Source organism: Balaenoptera physalus (assembly GCF_965194825.1).
Source record: "Balaenoptera physalus genome assembly, chromosome: 8".
In the NCBI taxonomy this organism is placed as follows: Eukaryota; Metazoa; Chordata; class Mammalia; order Artiodactyla; family Balaenopteridae; genus Balaenoptera; species Balaenoptera physalus.
In genome coordinates this window covers 72,714,503-72,730,058 of record NC_138887.1, presented here as the reverse complement: position 1 = coordinate 72,730,058, position 15,556 = coordinate 72,714,503, and the positions used below count along the sequence as shown (strand labels likewise).

Genomic DNA, 15,556 nt, shown 5'->3' with positions numbered 1-15,556 from the left:
TTCATTTAGCATAATGTTTTCAAGGTTCATTTATGTTGTAGCATGTATAACAGAAGTGAATAATAATCCACTGTGTGAATATGCTGTTTTAGTCTGTTTGGGCTGCTATAACAAAATATCACAGTCTGGGTGGCTTATAAGCAACAGAAATTTATTCCTCACAGTTCTGGAGGCTAGAAGTACAAGATGAGTATGCCAGCATGGTCAGAGGGCCCTCTTCGGGTGGCAGGCTTATCACAGTACCCTCCCATGGTGGGAGGGGCCAGGAAGCTCTGGGGTCTCTTTCATAAGGGCAGTAATGCCATTCATGAGGGCTCTGCCCTCGGGACCTAACATCTCCCAAAGGCCCCACCTCCTAATACTATCTCATTGGGCATTAGGATTTCAACATATGAATTTGGGTGGAGGTGGCAGTTGGGGGGAGGTGTAAACATCCAGACCATAGCATATACCATATGTAGTTTATCCATGCATCAGTTGATGGACATTTGGGTTGTTTCTGCCTTTGACTCTTGTGAATAAACAGCATAGCGGTGAACATTCTTGTACAAGTTTTTGTTAGAGTACTTGTTTTCAGTTCTTTCGGGTATATACCTAGGAGTGGAATTGCTGAATCATATGATAATTCTATGTTTAACTTTTTAAAAACTGCCAAACTGTTTTCAACTACGGCTACACCATTTTGCATTCCTAGCAGCGATGCCTAAAGGTTGCAGTTTCTTCCAACACTTGTTATTTTTCAGTTTTTTTATTGTATCTATCAGGGTTGGTATGAAGTGGTATCTCGTGGTTTGGGATGGTTTTTATAGTACAGATTTTTGTATGTGTCTGGACTCAAATTTTCTTACGTTCTTAAGCCTATTATATTGCAAAGTTACACGAAAAACCGCCTATACGTAATTTCCCATAAGAGATAGGTATAATGCGTCTTTTCCTTCACAGCCCCTGATGTGAGTAACCATCGTGGCTCTGTAATCTGTAGTGTAGATAAACCACTTGTGGGATCAGTGCTAATTATAGATGATATCTGATGCCTTGTACCTTCTCTCTAATTCTTTTCTTTATGTTTTAGGGATTTCCTCTGGGTCATCCAAAATGCTTTTAAAACATATTGGATAAAAGCTGAGCCACCTGCTTGTGTCTGACTTCCATACTCTCTGCTCCACTGTCTTCTATGGCATTTTGACTACATCAAGGCCAAGGACCTGCTGTTCATGATGAGTGATGAGAAGAGCCTTGGGGTGTCCCCCAAATTGGTCTCACCTTCAAGGAGCACAAGTAGTTGCTCTTCCAAACAGGGAAGTCGACAGGTAAAGTTTAATGCAAATTTTAAGATGCAAATTTAAATCAAGAAGTTTGCACATTAAAATCTGTACGTTGACTTGGGAACTCCTGCTTCTCAGTTTAAGAGCATTTGCTTTTAGTCATATCTTAATTATCTAAGAAGAGTAAATTTTAGATAATTTTAATAATGCAGCTCGAGACCCTACTGGATGGGAAGAAATGTATTTGTCTCTTTGGATTATTTTACTCAATCGTTGCAACTGTCCTCCAACACAGATATTGATATTCCTGTTTTCTCCGTGAGGAAGCTGAGTCAGACCAACTGAGTTATCTGCCCAAGGACACATAGCTAGTCTATTAAGTGGCAGAGACAAGAAACCAAAGCTCATTCTGTTTGACTCCAGAGCCCACACTTTCCTTTATACCCTACTAACCAAAACAAAAAAGCTAACAATCACTTTTCCAGTAATTATAATATCCTCCCACCCTCTTCTTCCTTCACTTTACCAAACCTTTTATGACAACTTCCAACCACAGAATGCCCCGTTATAACTTTGGGTCTCACCTGCTTTACTTCCCTAACGGGCAAGGGAAGCAAGTCAACAGAGAAGTGGTCAAAAGGAATTAAGTAGGAAGAAGAAAGAAGTGAAACAAAGGACTGAATAGTTAACTCCTAAATAACTATCAGCTAATTATATGTTGCTCCTTGATTTCCTTTCTAAAAAAATCTCTGTTAGCAGAATTTGCTGGTTTTAGATCCATGGCAGTAAATGCACATTAATTATTATAATTCTTTCACCTTCAGTTAAGTCAAAAGAGAGTGGGCTGCCCAAAAGCTGTGGGTTTACAACCAAAGTGGTCTTGGAGCCTTTTCAGTGTCAGCTGGCTGTGTTGGCATTGCCTTTCGTCCATGGGACGCACTGGCCTAAGTTGGCTCTGAGTCCTTGGTTCCAGGTTGGAAGCAACAGTCAAGCAGCCTCCCGCCTTAGGCACGTCCACGCATTTATGGCGCATCACCACGGGTCTTTCCCTTCCAACGTTGCCTGGGACAGGGAGCTTGCCACCTCTCAGTACTGCTTCGTGGCATTAGAATCTATAATTCTAGACAAATTAGATCTTGCCGTAGGGGCGTTTGGGGAGCTCTCCAAGATCTCCCCTGAGGGGTTAGGAAGAGTAATTTTTTCATCACTGTTATCACTTCCTCCTGGGATTAAAAAAAAATGACTAAGGTTACTCCTTGGCTAACGTATCATGGCTCCGTGGGAGTTCTAGTTTCATGAGGGTAGCTAATCTCACCCACTTTGTCAGCTTTCCACGGGAGTGTTTCTCTCCCTAAGCCAAAAATCTGGTTGGGATTAGAGCCGAGTATGTGATCTTCCCCCAGCCCTTTGCACTTAGTAGCATCTATTGCCATGTCCTCCTTGGATAAAGGGAGAACACATGATTCATTCAAACAGCCAGTGCTTAGAACACCATAGCAACTGGAGCAGTGCAATGAATGAGAGTCTAGGACTGAATACCATAGAAACTTTTTTTTGATGAGTTATTTGAAATTGATTGATTTGGTTTGCACAGAGCTTTTATTTTTGAGGTTACATCATAAAGAGTAAGAGGAATATGCTTGAGGCCTCACTTTTTTCTGACTTAGAACGGGTTGGTCATTCAGCCGTTCATTCGTCAATTGGTCATCTTTTATATTTAGGATCTCTCACTTTAATTTGCATGTAATGTTGCTTTATGCACATAAACACTTATTTTCCCTCTGTGCCAGAGAAGATGGAGAATTTAATAAGTTCATTCCCGCTTTAGCCTGAGTCTAGTTATAAGGCCAAGTTTAATTTTCAGGAGCCATTTTCGTATTCAATCCACTTTCCCATCCTTCTATCAAAGAAAGGTGTTCTGTCGCAGGACTGGCTCAGCTTTTCCCTCTGTGTTGTCCACCTTGGCAATCCATGTCCATCCCACATCACACACTGTCCCAAGACTGTCTTTTAGTTTCTGAAGGTGCCACAGAGGTACAGGGACCTTGGAAGTTCTTACTTCATGGCTCTTAGGGAACACAGCCATATCCAGGGGTCTCTTGGATGCTAAATGTAGCGACCATGCTGTGTTTCCAGTCACTTTTCTGGAAAGTACAAGTTCACCATTTAAAACGTCAAGATTTATATAATTTATTTAATTTGAGGAATGTTCACATATAACCAATGAAGATAATCTGTGCAAAAACCTACTTTTTTTTTTTTTTTTAGTCATTAGAGAGTGCTTGGGGTTTTTTTTTTGTTTTTTTTTTTTTAAGATAGTAGTCTTCTTTTTTAAATGTATTTATTTATTTATTTACTTATGGCTGTGTTGGGTCTTCGTTTCTGCGCGAGGGCTTTCTCTAGTTGCGGCAAGCAGGGGCCACTCTTCATCGCGGTGTGCGGGCCTTGCATTGTTGCGGCCTCTCTTGTTGCAGAGCACAGGCTCCAGACGCGCAGGCTCAGTAGTTGTGGCTCACGGGCCCAGCTGCTCCACGGCATGTGGGATCCTCCCAGACCAGGGCTCGAACCCGTGTCCCCTGCATTGGCAGGCAGACTCTCAACCACTGCGCCACCAGGGAAGCCCAACCTACTTGTTTTTAAAGCTCCAGATTAAAGCCATTTTTAGGTTGTTCTATTCATTCCATCTGGAGGAGATAAGTCTGATGTTAAGTTTATTGGCCATCTTCCTTAATGCTAGTTTTTCTCACATACTTTGGAATTATAGTTTAGGGCGCCATCTTGAGCTTGCTTTCCCTGTGTCCTTTCTCTGCACTCACCTGTGATTTTCTATTACCTACTTCCTACCTCTGATGACCCCAGCCCAGAGCCAAGTCTGATATTTGCAGCTGGCGCCTCTGTTCCACATCAACCAGGAATATATAAGAGCCACCACCAGGCCAGCATGCAGGATGGCCAGGTCCTGGTTGTGAGACTGTCTGCGTCCTACCATCTCTCTGGATAGGCAGATTTTTAAAGCCTCCTTTCATCATGGTGTGGGGCTTCCCCCTCGACATTCTCTGATTTCCAACAATAAGCTAGCTCAGGTCCCAGCCTTTTCCTGGGGATGTTTGTAGCTTCATTAGCCCACTGAAGTAGGACTCCTGGACGCCTCTGTCTGCAGTATCCTTTGCATTTCTGTTTTGTGTCTTATCCATGAGATATTGAATCTTGTTTTGTTTTGTTTGTTTTCCAAATCACACAGACATATCAAAAAAAAAACCCTACATGTTTATATTTTTATATATTTTTGCTGTTTGGAGCTCGTGAGGTGACAGGGAAGGGGCACTAAATGCATAAACTTGCAGTATAACCTTGGCTGAAAGACTTGGTCTTCTGGAGTCATTTTCGTTTAAATTCTCATCCACCATTGCCAGGTGACATTGGTTCTCTGTACTGTAGCCACACTGACTTTCTTTCAGTTCCTCCCACTGAATTTGCCCTTGTCCTTGTTTCTTGAACTGAACTTGAACTTGTTTTTCCTATCCCAGAGCCTCCTCATGTAAATCTCAAGAAGCCCTCATTTATGTGTGGATACTCCCCTTTCCAAATATCTGTGTTAGAAGAGCTTGCTTCCTTAATGGACAAAATGATGAGACCTGGGTGTTAAGTGTGATCTGTGTTTTTCATTTCTACAAATTGAACCTAAGACAAAGTTTACAACTTACAGCCTTGAAAACCCAAGGAGAAGGGTGCTGTCATCTTTTAACTTAAATACTAGGGCTTTTGAAATTCTAAATATACTATGCCTCATTTTGTCAATGTGGAAACAGCCTTTAAATATAATTTTATCAAGATAATTTTAGGAGGAAGGTATGCCTAGTGATTAGAACTTGAACTCTCCAACCTTGGTTCCACTCAGTAATTAATTCTGTAACCTTAAACTCTCTAAGCCTCAGTTTTCTCATCAATAAAGTTGGAATAATAATAGTTCTTTTCTCATATGATTATTGTGAGGATTAGAACTAAAGCATTTAATGTAGAGTCAGACTCATAGTAGGTGCTGAGTTAATATTAACATTTATTTTTATTATTATAGTTAACATTAATTTGAATTTCATTCCTATATGTGGAAAACCTAAATTTTCATAGTGAGTAGTTCTACTTTTTGCCCCCAGAAACTTTTGCAGGCATCATACGTGTACCTACCCATACCTCGTTAGTGTTGTACAGAGGTCCACAAAGCTATACAATGTATATATGAATGTATACTTTAAAATAAAATTTATCTTACTTTATACATATTAACAAAGTACTTTTAGGGAAGAATGTAACAGAATGTTTAATATATGAACTACATTTGATATCTTGAACATACAACATAACCTGTACCTAAAGCAAGTGGAAAAAGTGTTAAATTCGTTTATTTATTTGTTTGTTTGTTTGTTTATTTGGTTTGTGAGATCTTAGTTGTGGCTTGCATCTCCTTAGTTGTGGCACGTGTGCTCCTTAGTGGCGGCTCACTGGCTCCTTAGTTGCGGCACGTGGGCTCCTTAGTTGTGACGTACAAACTCTTAGTTGCAGAATGCATGTGGGATCTAGTTCCCTGACCAGGGATTGAACCCGGACCCCCTGCATTGGGGGTGCGGAGTCTTATCCACTGCACCACCAGGGAAGTCCCAGGCGTTAAATTCTTATCCCATTCTGTTCTGCTGGGTTTTGTCCTTGCATGAGTGTCCTTGTATGTCCTTTCCCCATGCATTCACCTATCTATTGGTAGTAGCTGCTTAGAGCATTGTGTTGAGAAGGATTCTGCAGTTGAGTCTGGGTTCAGTGGGAAAGAGTGCCATGTTTTCAGTAATGGCTCATGGGCATACACAGGGTGAGTGGCAGCATGGGTGCCACATTTGTCACCTCTTAGTGATATTAGAGGGCTGAAATCAAGAGAAAGCTGCTACAGTCTTTATATTCTGCTGTTGGAGAAGCTTCTGGCAAGTGAAGTTCACCTCAGTTCTCCATCTTCTGCTTCCTTTGCAGGGATGTCATGAGAGAAAATTTAGTATTTTCACTGGCTAAAAGCCGTTGAAGCTCATTGGAGAAAGGTCCTCTGTAAATTTAAGAAACAATTACTGATGAGCTCCCTTTACTTTGGCGAATTCTGGAGCCAGAAGTGAGATGTCCTTGTTTCAAGAACTCTGATTCTCTGCACAAGAAGTAGATCTCTTTGAAATAGACCATCCTTTAGATATAGCACCTTTACTGGATAGGAATCTATTCTCCTTGCAGGAAATCTCCAACTAAAGGAACCCAGCTTACACAGAGAATAGGTTGTTGCTCCCTTCTGACTGTCTTCATCACACCCCATTCCTTGTAGTGTTCTAAGTCAGTCTTTGCTTCACTGTTCTTCCCCACCCCAGGCTTTGGCTCAGCTATCCCCTTTAGCTAGATTAAATCATATGAAACTGTTCTGCCCTTTTGAATTTTGTGATTTTCTTGAAAAGAATCTTCATTTATTGCTTTAGCCCTTTAAAAATAATTTTTATGAAAAATAATATATGCTCTCTGTAGATCATTTCCAACATATATGCAGTCTATGTGAATTGCAATACTTTAGTTTTAAGTGGCTGCTTGATAGGTCAAATAAAGTGAAGTTGAGAATGACCGTTGGTTGTGGAGGTCATTGGTGACATTGCTGAGTTGCTTCCTTGGAGTGGTGGGCATGAAAGTCTGGTTTAAGTCCGTTCATGAGAAAATAGGAACAGAGGAAGAGGGTACCCCAGTTCTGCCAGGCACCAGACAGGAGTTGAGAGAAGCCTTCACAAAAGTTCTGTTTGGGAACCTTCAGTTTGGCTAATGCCATGCCTAACACAGCCTTGTTCTCTCCTCTCTTTTGATTAATTCATTGGTTTGAAAGAGTGTGTGGTTCTTTGAGTCCTGGGTCCTATTTACACATCTTTTGAGCTCTCACAGCACTGGCACGGGGCTTTGCACGTGGCAGATGCAAATTACCGGGCTGAATTTACTGCACACCAGCAGCAAATATCCCTCTATCGAGGGCAGGTTGGAATGCATGGGCAGGTACATGTGGGGAACGGGAGCAAAAAGCCACAAATTCCCCAGCTCCCTCACTCTGGTGACAGACATATGAGGATTTCAAAAAATGAACAAAGGCCTCTCCATTGAGATTTTCCTGGCAAATGATGAAATCCCTAAATACTTTCTAAACCTGGGGTCTCCAGACAAACTGCTCTGTTGGAAAGTATGGAACAGAAGTAAAGACTGTCTTTGTTTTAACTGACCTGTATTCACACTGGCTCTGCTTTTTGCTAGCAGGATGACCTTGCCATGTTACAGAAAACCTCTGAGTCTTGGTTCTTCAGCTGTGAAATGTAGACAATTTTGCTTCCTTTTGAAAACTAAATGAAATAATAAATACAGAGTACCTAAGCTGCACATGGTAGACATTCGATAAGTGTGGATTAAATGAATGAATGAATAAGCATGTGGTTGCTAGGTAGAAAGCTAGCTTTGTGCAATTCACAAAGCTCTATACATATATTAAGTAGGTTAAGGGATGTCCAAGTGGGAGAGAGAATTGCTATTTCAAAACCTGTAAAATATGAGTAATTTCCTCTTGTCTTTTTCCCACTGCCCCTTACATTTCCTTCCTAGAACTTTCAAAGTAACAGATTTCAGAAGCCAGATTGTGCTAGAGATGAATGAATAGGTTTTGTCTTTTTTGAAAGAGTTCTATGTGCCCTAATTTTTATTTCTTCAACCAATATCCATTGAGAACCTATTACTAAGAGACCATGAGCAGGGGGATGTGAAGCTACTAAGGATAGGACAGCTGAACACATCACTAAAAATAAGAAATCAACTCTGATTGGGAAGACTGTGGGTTGTAAAGAGAGCATGGCTTCCGTTTTTTTTTTAATTTGCTGTGTAAGTCAGAAATCTGGAACTGAATCCTTCCAAAATAATTAACAAGTGCTTCTCTCATTATTGCAGGGGATTTGAAATGGAGAGATCTATTGCTATGTAAGTCTCCATACAATTATGCAATTTATTCTTGTCACCCTCTTGTCCCTGGGGCCATCAGAGGTGGCCTTTGAGCTCTCCCAGGGTCACCTGATGAGAATTTATTTATGCAGGCTCTTAGATTATGCTGTACTCCAGGGAGCCCAGGGTGGCTGGGCTTGCTGCCATAACCCGTAAGACACAGGAGTTGAATGGGAGAGAATTTGCCAAGAAGAGTGAATTAAAGCTATAATGTTCAGGTGTTTATAATTTCAGCTCTCTGGGTATTGAAAATATGTAGTTCCATTTATTTCTTTTAATTCATTGTGTCTTTAGACACTGAGACTTACCAGCTGCCTTTTGTAAGTATGGGCTGAATAAACACCACAAGAAAGACCCGTCAAGGAAGAGTGGCTTGGGAATGGCATGACTGTGTCACATGGCTCTATGATGGTCACAGGAAATAAAAGGCAACGAGCATGAAGTTGCTTGAGAGCCAGATAGCCTGAGTTTAAATCTTGGGCTGTTTATAAGCTGTTTGACCTTGGGCAAGGTCCTTAATCCCCCTGTGCCTTGTGTCACATAAGGTTGTGACAGTTGCTTCAGTTAGAAGAGAGCCAGCACGTAGTGTTATGTAAGTGTTTGGCACATAAACCATTCACCTCCCAGAAGCAGGAGTCCCAGGAGCCCTCAAGCAGTACCACATGGTGACTGCTTCCCTGTTTCATCCTTTCAGCTGCGAGGCTGGTGGCACTACACAGAGGCAGACGGCTTGGCTTCTGTCTAGGCTGCTCTGAAAAGAGTCAGCAAGGGACTCTAGAAGTTAACAAGCATCTGATAGCACCTTTACAGCTCGTGAGATCCTTTCCTACTCTCCTTTGGAGTCTCAAAACAATCCAACGAGGTCTGTATTTTTTCTACACTTTAGAAAGAAAACAGGGCCCAATTAACTGCCGGTTTAGAGTCACACAGCTAAGAAGTGGTAGAGGGTCAGGCAGCCATCTATTTGAAGAACACTAGGTTTCTTTAGATGCTAGAAAGCTTCTTTAGAAGTTAATTCAAGTTCCACGTGCCCTATGTACAAATGATTGTTGTTTAAACAAACCTCCAGAAGCCAACACTCTGTGAATGCAGGGGCAAGAGTAACACAGATGAGGGAAGCGGCCATAAGGATCCCCCAGGTCTGTTTGTCCAGAGCTGTTATTTTTCTGGTGGCTCCAACAGAGAAAAATAATTAACTATATAGTTCCATCTTAGTTTTTCAGATCCCCCCCCCCCTTTCTGAGCCTTTTACTTCTCCTTACTGCCTACCTTTTGGTCACACCTATGGTTGTGACATTATGCACTGAAAGTAGGAAGGGCAAAGACCCAACGCTCAATTCTCAATATATTTCTACTCTGAGTAAGTCTTGTAAAGAAAAAAACAAACATTTGATACAGGAAGAAATGAAAACTTCAGCTAAAATGATGTATTTGAATTGTCAGGGTGTCCTTGTCACTTTGCATGTCTACAAATGACAGCTGCCTTCCACACTCTGAAGAGCACAAGAAACCAAACTCTTAAAACACTTCTGGAAGTTACTGAACCATCCAAACTGTTTTGCAGTTCCAGAATAACACACATAGCAAATATATTTGGGTGGGTTTTAGAAACACTAGTTTGATAGAAACTACATGGATACCTTAAGAGAATCAGTGTATTTATTCACGGTTGGCATTGGCCATAGTGGAGGATACAGGAAGGCAGAACCGATTGAGATGCTTTTGTTGAGAGCACAGCTTACTAGCTTTGCAGTTACTAGATGTTTTTCTAGGAGCTATAGATGCAAATGTGAACCAAAGTGACTCAACAGTTCTTTCTCAGGGAGGGGAAAGTCTGAGTCTACTTCAGTGATGTGATGCTATTAAAATATTGATACTAAAGCCCGAGAAGTGACAGTGTAAGTAGGACAGAGGCAAAACGGGAGACTTCCCTGGAATAATCTGACATCTCTCTAAGGTCCTCTACACCCTGGCCCTACCATCGAGTCCAGCTGTGTCTCCCTCTGCACCTCTACACAAGCTCCCACCACAACCAAAATCACCTCCTCTCTCTTCTCACTCCAGATGAGTCACTTTCCTGGCAGTCTCTGGCCTAGTGGTCCCTCTTGCCCTGTGTAGTAGGCTGAATGGTCCCCCCACCCCGAAAGATATGTCTACATCCTAGTCCTAGGAACCTGTGAAGGTTACCTTATTTGGTAAAAGATGTACTTAATTTAAGAATCTTGAGATGAGGAGAACATCCTGGATTATCCGGGTCAGCCCCAAGTTCAGTGACTGGTGTCCTTATAAGAAACACACAGAGAGAAGACAGACATGGAGGAGAAGGTGATGTGTGTGAAGATGGAGGCAGAGATCTGGGTGATGGGAATACAAGCCAAGGAACGCCAAGGCCACCAGAAACCGGAAGGGGCGAGGAACGCTATTGTAGACTGAATGTTTGTGTCTGTGCCCGCCCCACCCCAGTTCATATGTTGAAGCCCTGACCCCCAATATGATGACATTTAGAGGTGGGGCCTCTGGGGGGTAGTTAGGTTCAGATGAGGTCATGAGGGTGGTGCCTTCATCCTGGGATTAATGCCCTTATGAGAAGAGGACAGACGACAGAGCTTCTTGCTCTTAGGCGTGGAGGAAGAGCAGACAGCGAGAAGGCAGCTGTTTACAGGTCAGGGAGCGAGTTCTCATCAGGAACTGAATCTACCAGCACCTTTATCTTGGACTACCCTCCCAGTCTGTGGTATTTTGTTTCAGCAACCCAAGTTAAGACAAACACATTCTCCCTTAGAGTCTCTGGAGGGAGCATAGGCCTGCTAACGCCTTAATTTTGGACTTCTGGACTCCAGAACTGTTAGAGGATAAATTTCTGTTGCTTTAAGTCACCAACGTTGTGGTAATTTGTCAGGGTAGCCTCAGAAACCCTGCTTCTCACGCTGTGTCAGTTTTTCTTCATATCCCAGCTCAAGTCATTTCGCTAAGGTGGATCCAGCCCTATGTGAGATTGTGCCTACCCCGGAACAGGAGTCTGTAGCAGGTTTTTGTGAGACTCCCATTCGGCGTTTACAAGTTTTCAACCGAGTGGTGTCTCTATTTTTAATGTACGTTAACTTTTTTGAAGGCCAGCATTTGGTTTCACATCTTTGCATCTCCAGTACCTACCTGGTGCTAAGCCTTAGACCTTTGAGTTAGAGACTACCCCGTTAAATAGAAGCTCAGTTATAACTAGAATATAACCTACATAACACAAAAGCCATTCCTTTTTTGATTCATGAGGCTCTCCGGGATCTTAACCTGTTGCTAGGTTCTCATGATGAGAACCAGTTATTCTTATAGAGAGGTGAAAGAAAGTCACTGATGATTTGGACGTTCATTGTGCTAAACTTCTGCCACCTTCGCCTATGATTTTTAAATCATATATGCATTAACTAGCCAGAATGTACCTCTACTTTGATTGTAAATTTCAATTAGCTCTGAAAAAATAGCTTTGAGAGCACTGTGAGAGAGAGTACTGTCATCAGCTAGCACCATCCAGCAAGGGGGTGGGGTGGGTTTTCTTGAGGAGCTGTGGTTGCCCTGTGCTTGGACTACAAAAGTGTTATATCTGAATACGGAGAGTCAGTGATTCTCACCAGGGCTCAGACGCCAAAGGGCAGAGCTCTATGATATGCCAAAAGAGGTATGATTTTTTAAAATTTAAAGGTAGTAAAGATAAAACACTGAACAGTGCTGGAAAGTATAAAACCAAGCGGAAGTCTCCCCACCGTCGTGCCTCTGGTCTAGTCCCACTCACATAAGAGTCTGTATTAGAGATTTTCCCTGTTATCCCATGGTGTGTGTCCATGTGGTGAGTTAGCCCAGGATCTCCTACACAAGGCCGTCTGCCACTATGGAAGCATGGTAATTCTTAGGAAGGGGTAGTGGAAAGGGTACTGAGTTGGGGTCAAAGGACTGGGTTCTGGTCCTCAGAAGTCCTTCACTCCTTGTTGTGGCCCTACTAAGATCGTTTCTCTTAGATTCCTCATCTCTAAAATGAAAGAGCTGGGTAACTTCCACATTCTCTCTCAAACTCTGGTATTTAAAAGAAATATTTCATGACTCTATGGGATAAAACAAATCATTACTGTATTCCCTGGAAAAAAAACTCAGAAGAGACTCTTGAGTCCCTTGGGTGGAGAGAGCTGTCCTGTCATCACTGGCTAACACACATGCATGCTAAGTGCCAGAACGTGCTGTCAGAGGCAGACTCTGCTTGGGGAGAAAGTAGTCCTGGGGAAGGGGAGTAAGTGGCCTTGGATGGACTCTAATATACTTGTAGGTCGTCTTGTCCAGAGTTGATGTTGAACAGAGAAGTTCTGTGTGTGGTCTCCAGTCCACAGATGGGGTCCACCACTCAGTAGTTTGTGATCCTGGGCAAACTACTTTGGAGCTTCATTTTCCTCGTCTGTAAAATGAGAATAATAATACCTTCATTACAGAATCATTGTGAGGCACATAGAAGTTATCCACCAAATAGTAGTTGTTACTTGTATCACTATAATCACTACCACAGTAGCAACTATAAAAACATTGCCACCACGCTGGTGGGTGCATGGCCAGAGCAGAATGACATCTATGGGGTTGGGTGTCTCCATCTTTAACAGTAGCTACAGCTCTTAAGAGGCTCTTATTTACAGAGCAGAGCATTACAGAGAGAAAAGTGCATAAAAGATGCAGTCCACAGTCTTGAAGGTCTTGTATACAATTGGGGGATATTTAACAAATATTAATAACCCACAGATTTATTTGAGGATCTTAAAAAGTACCAATGTAATTATACCCATAAATGCTAAGTGAGTGATGAACAGGATAGAAATCATCATTATATGTGCATTAAAGTTTTTTGTTAATACTATTTTAATTATAAATCCACCTGTGGTCAACGCAATTGGAAAGCATTTTTTCTCTTATTTGGTACCCAAGATAGGAATGGCCTCAGGTGGAGTCACCGACAGACCTGATAACTCACATGCTTTTTCTCCCCCTTGTCAGTATCTACTGCTGCCAATGACTCTCCTTTTCTTATCCTCGCCTCCAGTGTTTTCTCAAGGGTTTACCCCCAAAGACCAATTGCATATTCTCTATTATCTAAGTTATTAAGTCTCCAGGGTTTTGGTCTGGGACTACCCAAGTGATTAAGACTTAAGACATTTGGGGGCCTCAGTCATCTGAGTGTTCACCTTTCCACGCCGGTGTGGGTTGGTGAACTGCGGCTGTGTGTGTGAAGGGAGAGGCAAGACAGTGGCTGTTGGCAGGTCACGTGCTGCTCCCCACGGAGCTTTCAGAGTCTGAGCAGGCTCTTCACGGCTCAGTCTTCCTTTTTCTTCCTTCATCTTCTCACTTAGATCCTAAGGTCAGGGATTGAACCTGAAGTTACTAGACTGAAGTTAATACTACTCATTTTTAATTTGTTTTTTTGGAAGACTTTATCAGCCAATATTTTCTTTTATTTCATTTTATTTATTTTTATTATGGTAACACTTAACATGAGATCTACTATCTTAACAAATTTTTAAGTGCACAATACAATAGTATTGTTAACTGTTGGCACAATGTCATAAGCAAATCTCTAGAACTTACTTCACATAACTGAGACTTTATACCCAGTTAATAGACATGAGGTTATGATATAAGATTTAGAAGGGGTCTCAAGCTCATTTATCCTGACCTCCTTCCTAGTCTAGGAATCCCTCTGCAGCACCTATGCCAGCCTCTGACAGAGCTCCCCAGTGACTAGGGAACGTACTCTTTCACAGCCCTTGTCGTTTCTGCTATTTTTCATAGCACTAAGTATTATCAGACCATCATCCTTTATGCAGAGTTGGAATCCAGGGCCTTATAATTCTCACCCATTGGCCCTGCTTTTACCCTCAGAGCCTACTGAGTCAAATCCCAGTTCTTCAAGGCAGGCTGGTCTCCTAGAGTGTGGCTGCTTGTAGTGGTTCTGTGGTCCAGCAAAAGCAGCGGCCTCACCTGTGCAGGTGCAGGAGCTCAGGCCTCGCCCCAGCCCTACGAACCTGAACTCTGTGTTTTGACAAGATCTTCAGTGATTGGTACGTTACAGTTGAGAAGCACTGCGTTAGATTGCATATCCACCCCACCCCCACTCTATTCTTTTAATTTTTCTTTCTATCAGGTTTGTTGGTGTTCAAAAACTCTTAGTTGAGGAAGAAACAATTGACAAGAAGCAACAACTCCAAGTGTCAGTGATTGAAATATAAGTCCAGAATTGGTCTGACATCAGTTAAAGCTATCGTTATATTAACTGGAAATCTGTTGACAAGCATTTCCATGTGTTCATAATACAGTCATAAAAGATGATATTGATGATCCTGAGGCTTTAGAAGATTACACATGCCTTTAAAGTCATGTTAAATTGTGTTCCACGTGATTTAATGCTGGGGATTGCCTTGTGATTTTTAAAAACCTGATAAACAGACTAAATAAATAATCAGAACAACCCACTTTCCAGTCGTGGCAGACAGAGGCAACCACAAAGCTTCCTTTCACAACACTTTTCAGCTGCAGGAAGAATTTAAAGTTTTAAATCGTTTTCTATTTCTGACATCACTGCAAGGGCAGTGACTGAGAACCCAGCATTTGAAAGGTGCAGAGGAGATGTATGCTGTGGAAACAGCTGTGCTGGAGGGAAGTGCTTTCAATTTGTGCACTCAGCAATATGGAAATGAACTTTGCCAGCTCATGAGCATGAATAAATCCTTAGTTGCCTTTCCCACCACAAAGCAGCTTTCTATATTTGGCACTTTTAGATGTTCAGTGAAACAGACCGAATTTAATGCCAGATGACAGTGCCAGACTGTCTTCCGTTAAACTCAAGCAAAGACCTTAAGAAGCCGCTTCCCCCTACCCTGTCATATTTCTCTCTCCACCTGATATTCACGGGAAGCTTTAAGCCTGACGCCCCCAGGGCAGATATCAGCCCAGCTATGTTGGGCTAAGTCAGCAGGGCCTGATCTCCCCTGGGCCCAGGTCCACCTGCACTGTGTTTCTCAGGGCGCTCAGCTCAGGGTGCATGTCCTCCTCCTGGGTCACTGGTATGTGAAGCACAGTAGAAACCACTTCCTGCCACCCGGTGCCTTTAGCCAAGAGAAAGCGGCATCTCTGCTTTTTTCTGTCCTGAGTACCAGTTCACTCCAATCCAGCACATATTATTAAAGTCCCTGACCCCAAGGGCTCTGTGAGGCCCTTTTTATAGCCTCATT

General features: G+C 42.3%; 1 protein-coding gene across 7 annotated transcripts in view; it reads left to right on the top strand.

The window, feature by feature from the left end:
* Nucleotides 1-15,556, top strand: part of OSBPL3 (oxysterol binding protein like 3) — a 197,798-nt gene that overhangs the window by 105,305 nt on the left and 76,937 nt on the right. For 6 of the 7 annotated variants that reach the window (XM_082471754.1, XM_082471757.1, XM_082471751.1 and 3 more), the window contains one exon: nt 1,073-1,310. The exons of the other annotated variant lie outside the window; for it this stretch is intronic. In XM_082471754.1, the coding sequence (XP_082327880.1) occupies nt 1,215-1,310 (96 nt within the window). In that variant the 5' untranslated portion in view covers nt 1,073-1,214. The remainder of the gene's footprint in view (nt 1-1,072; nt 1,311-15,556) is intronic. 7 annotated transcript variants of the gene reach the window in all.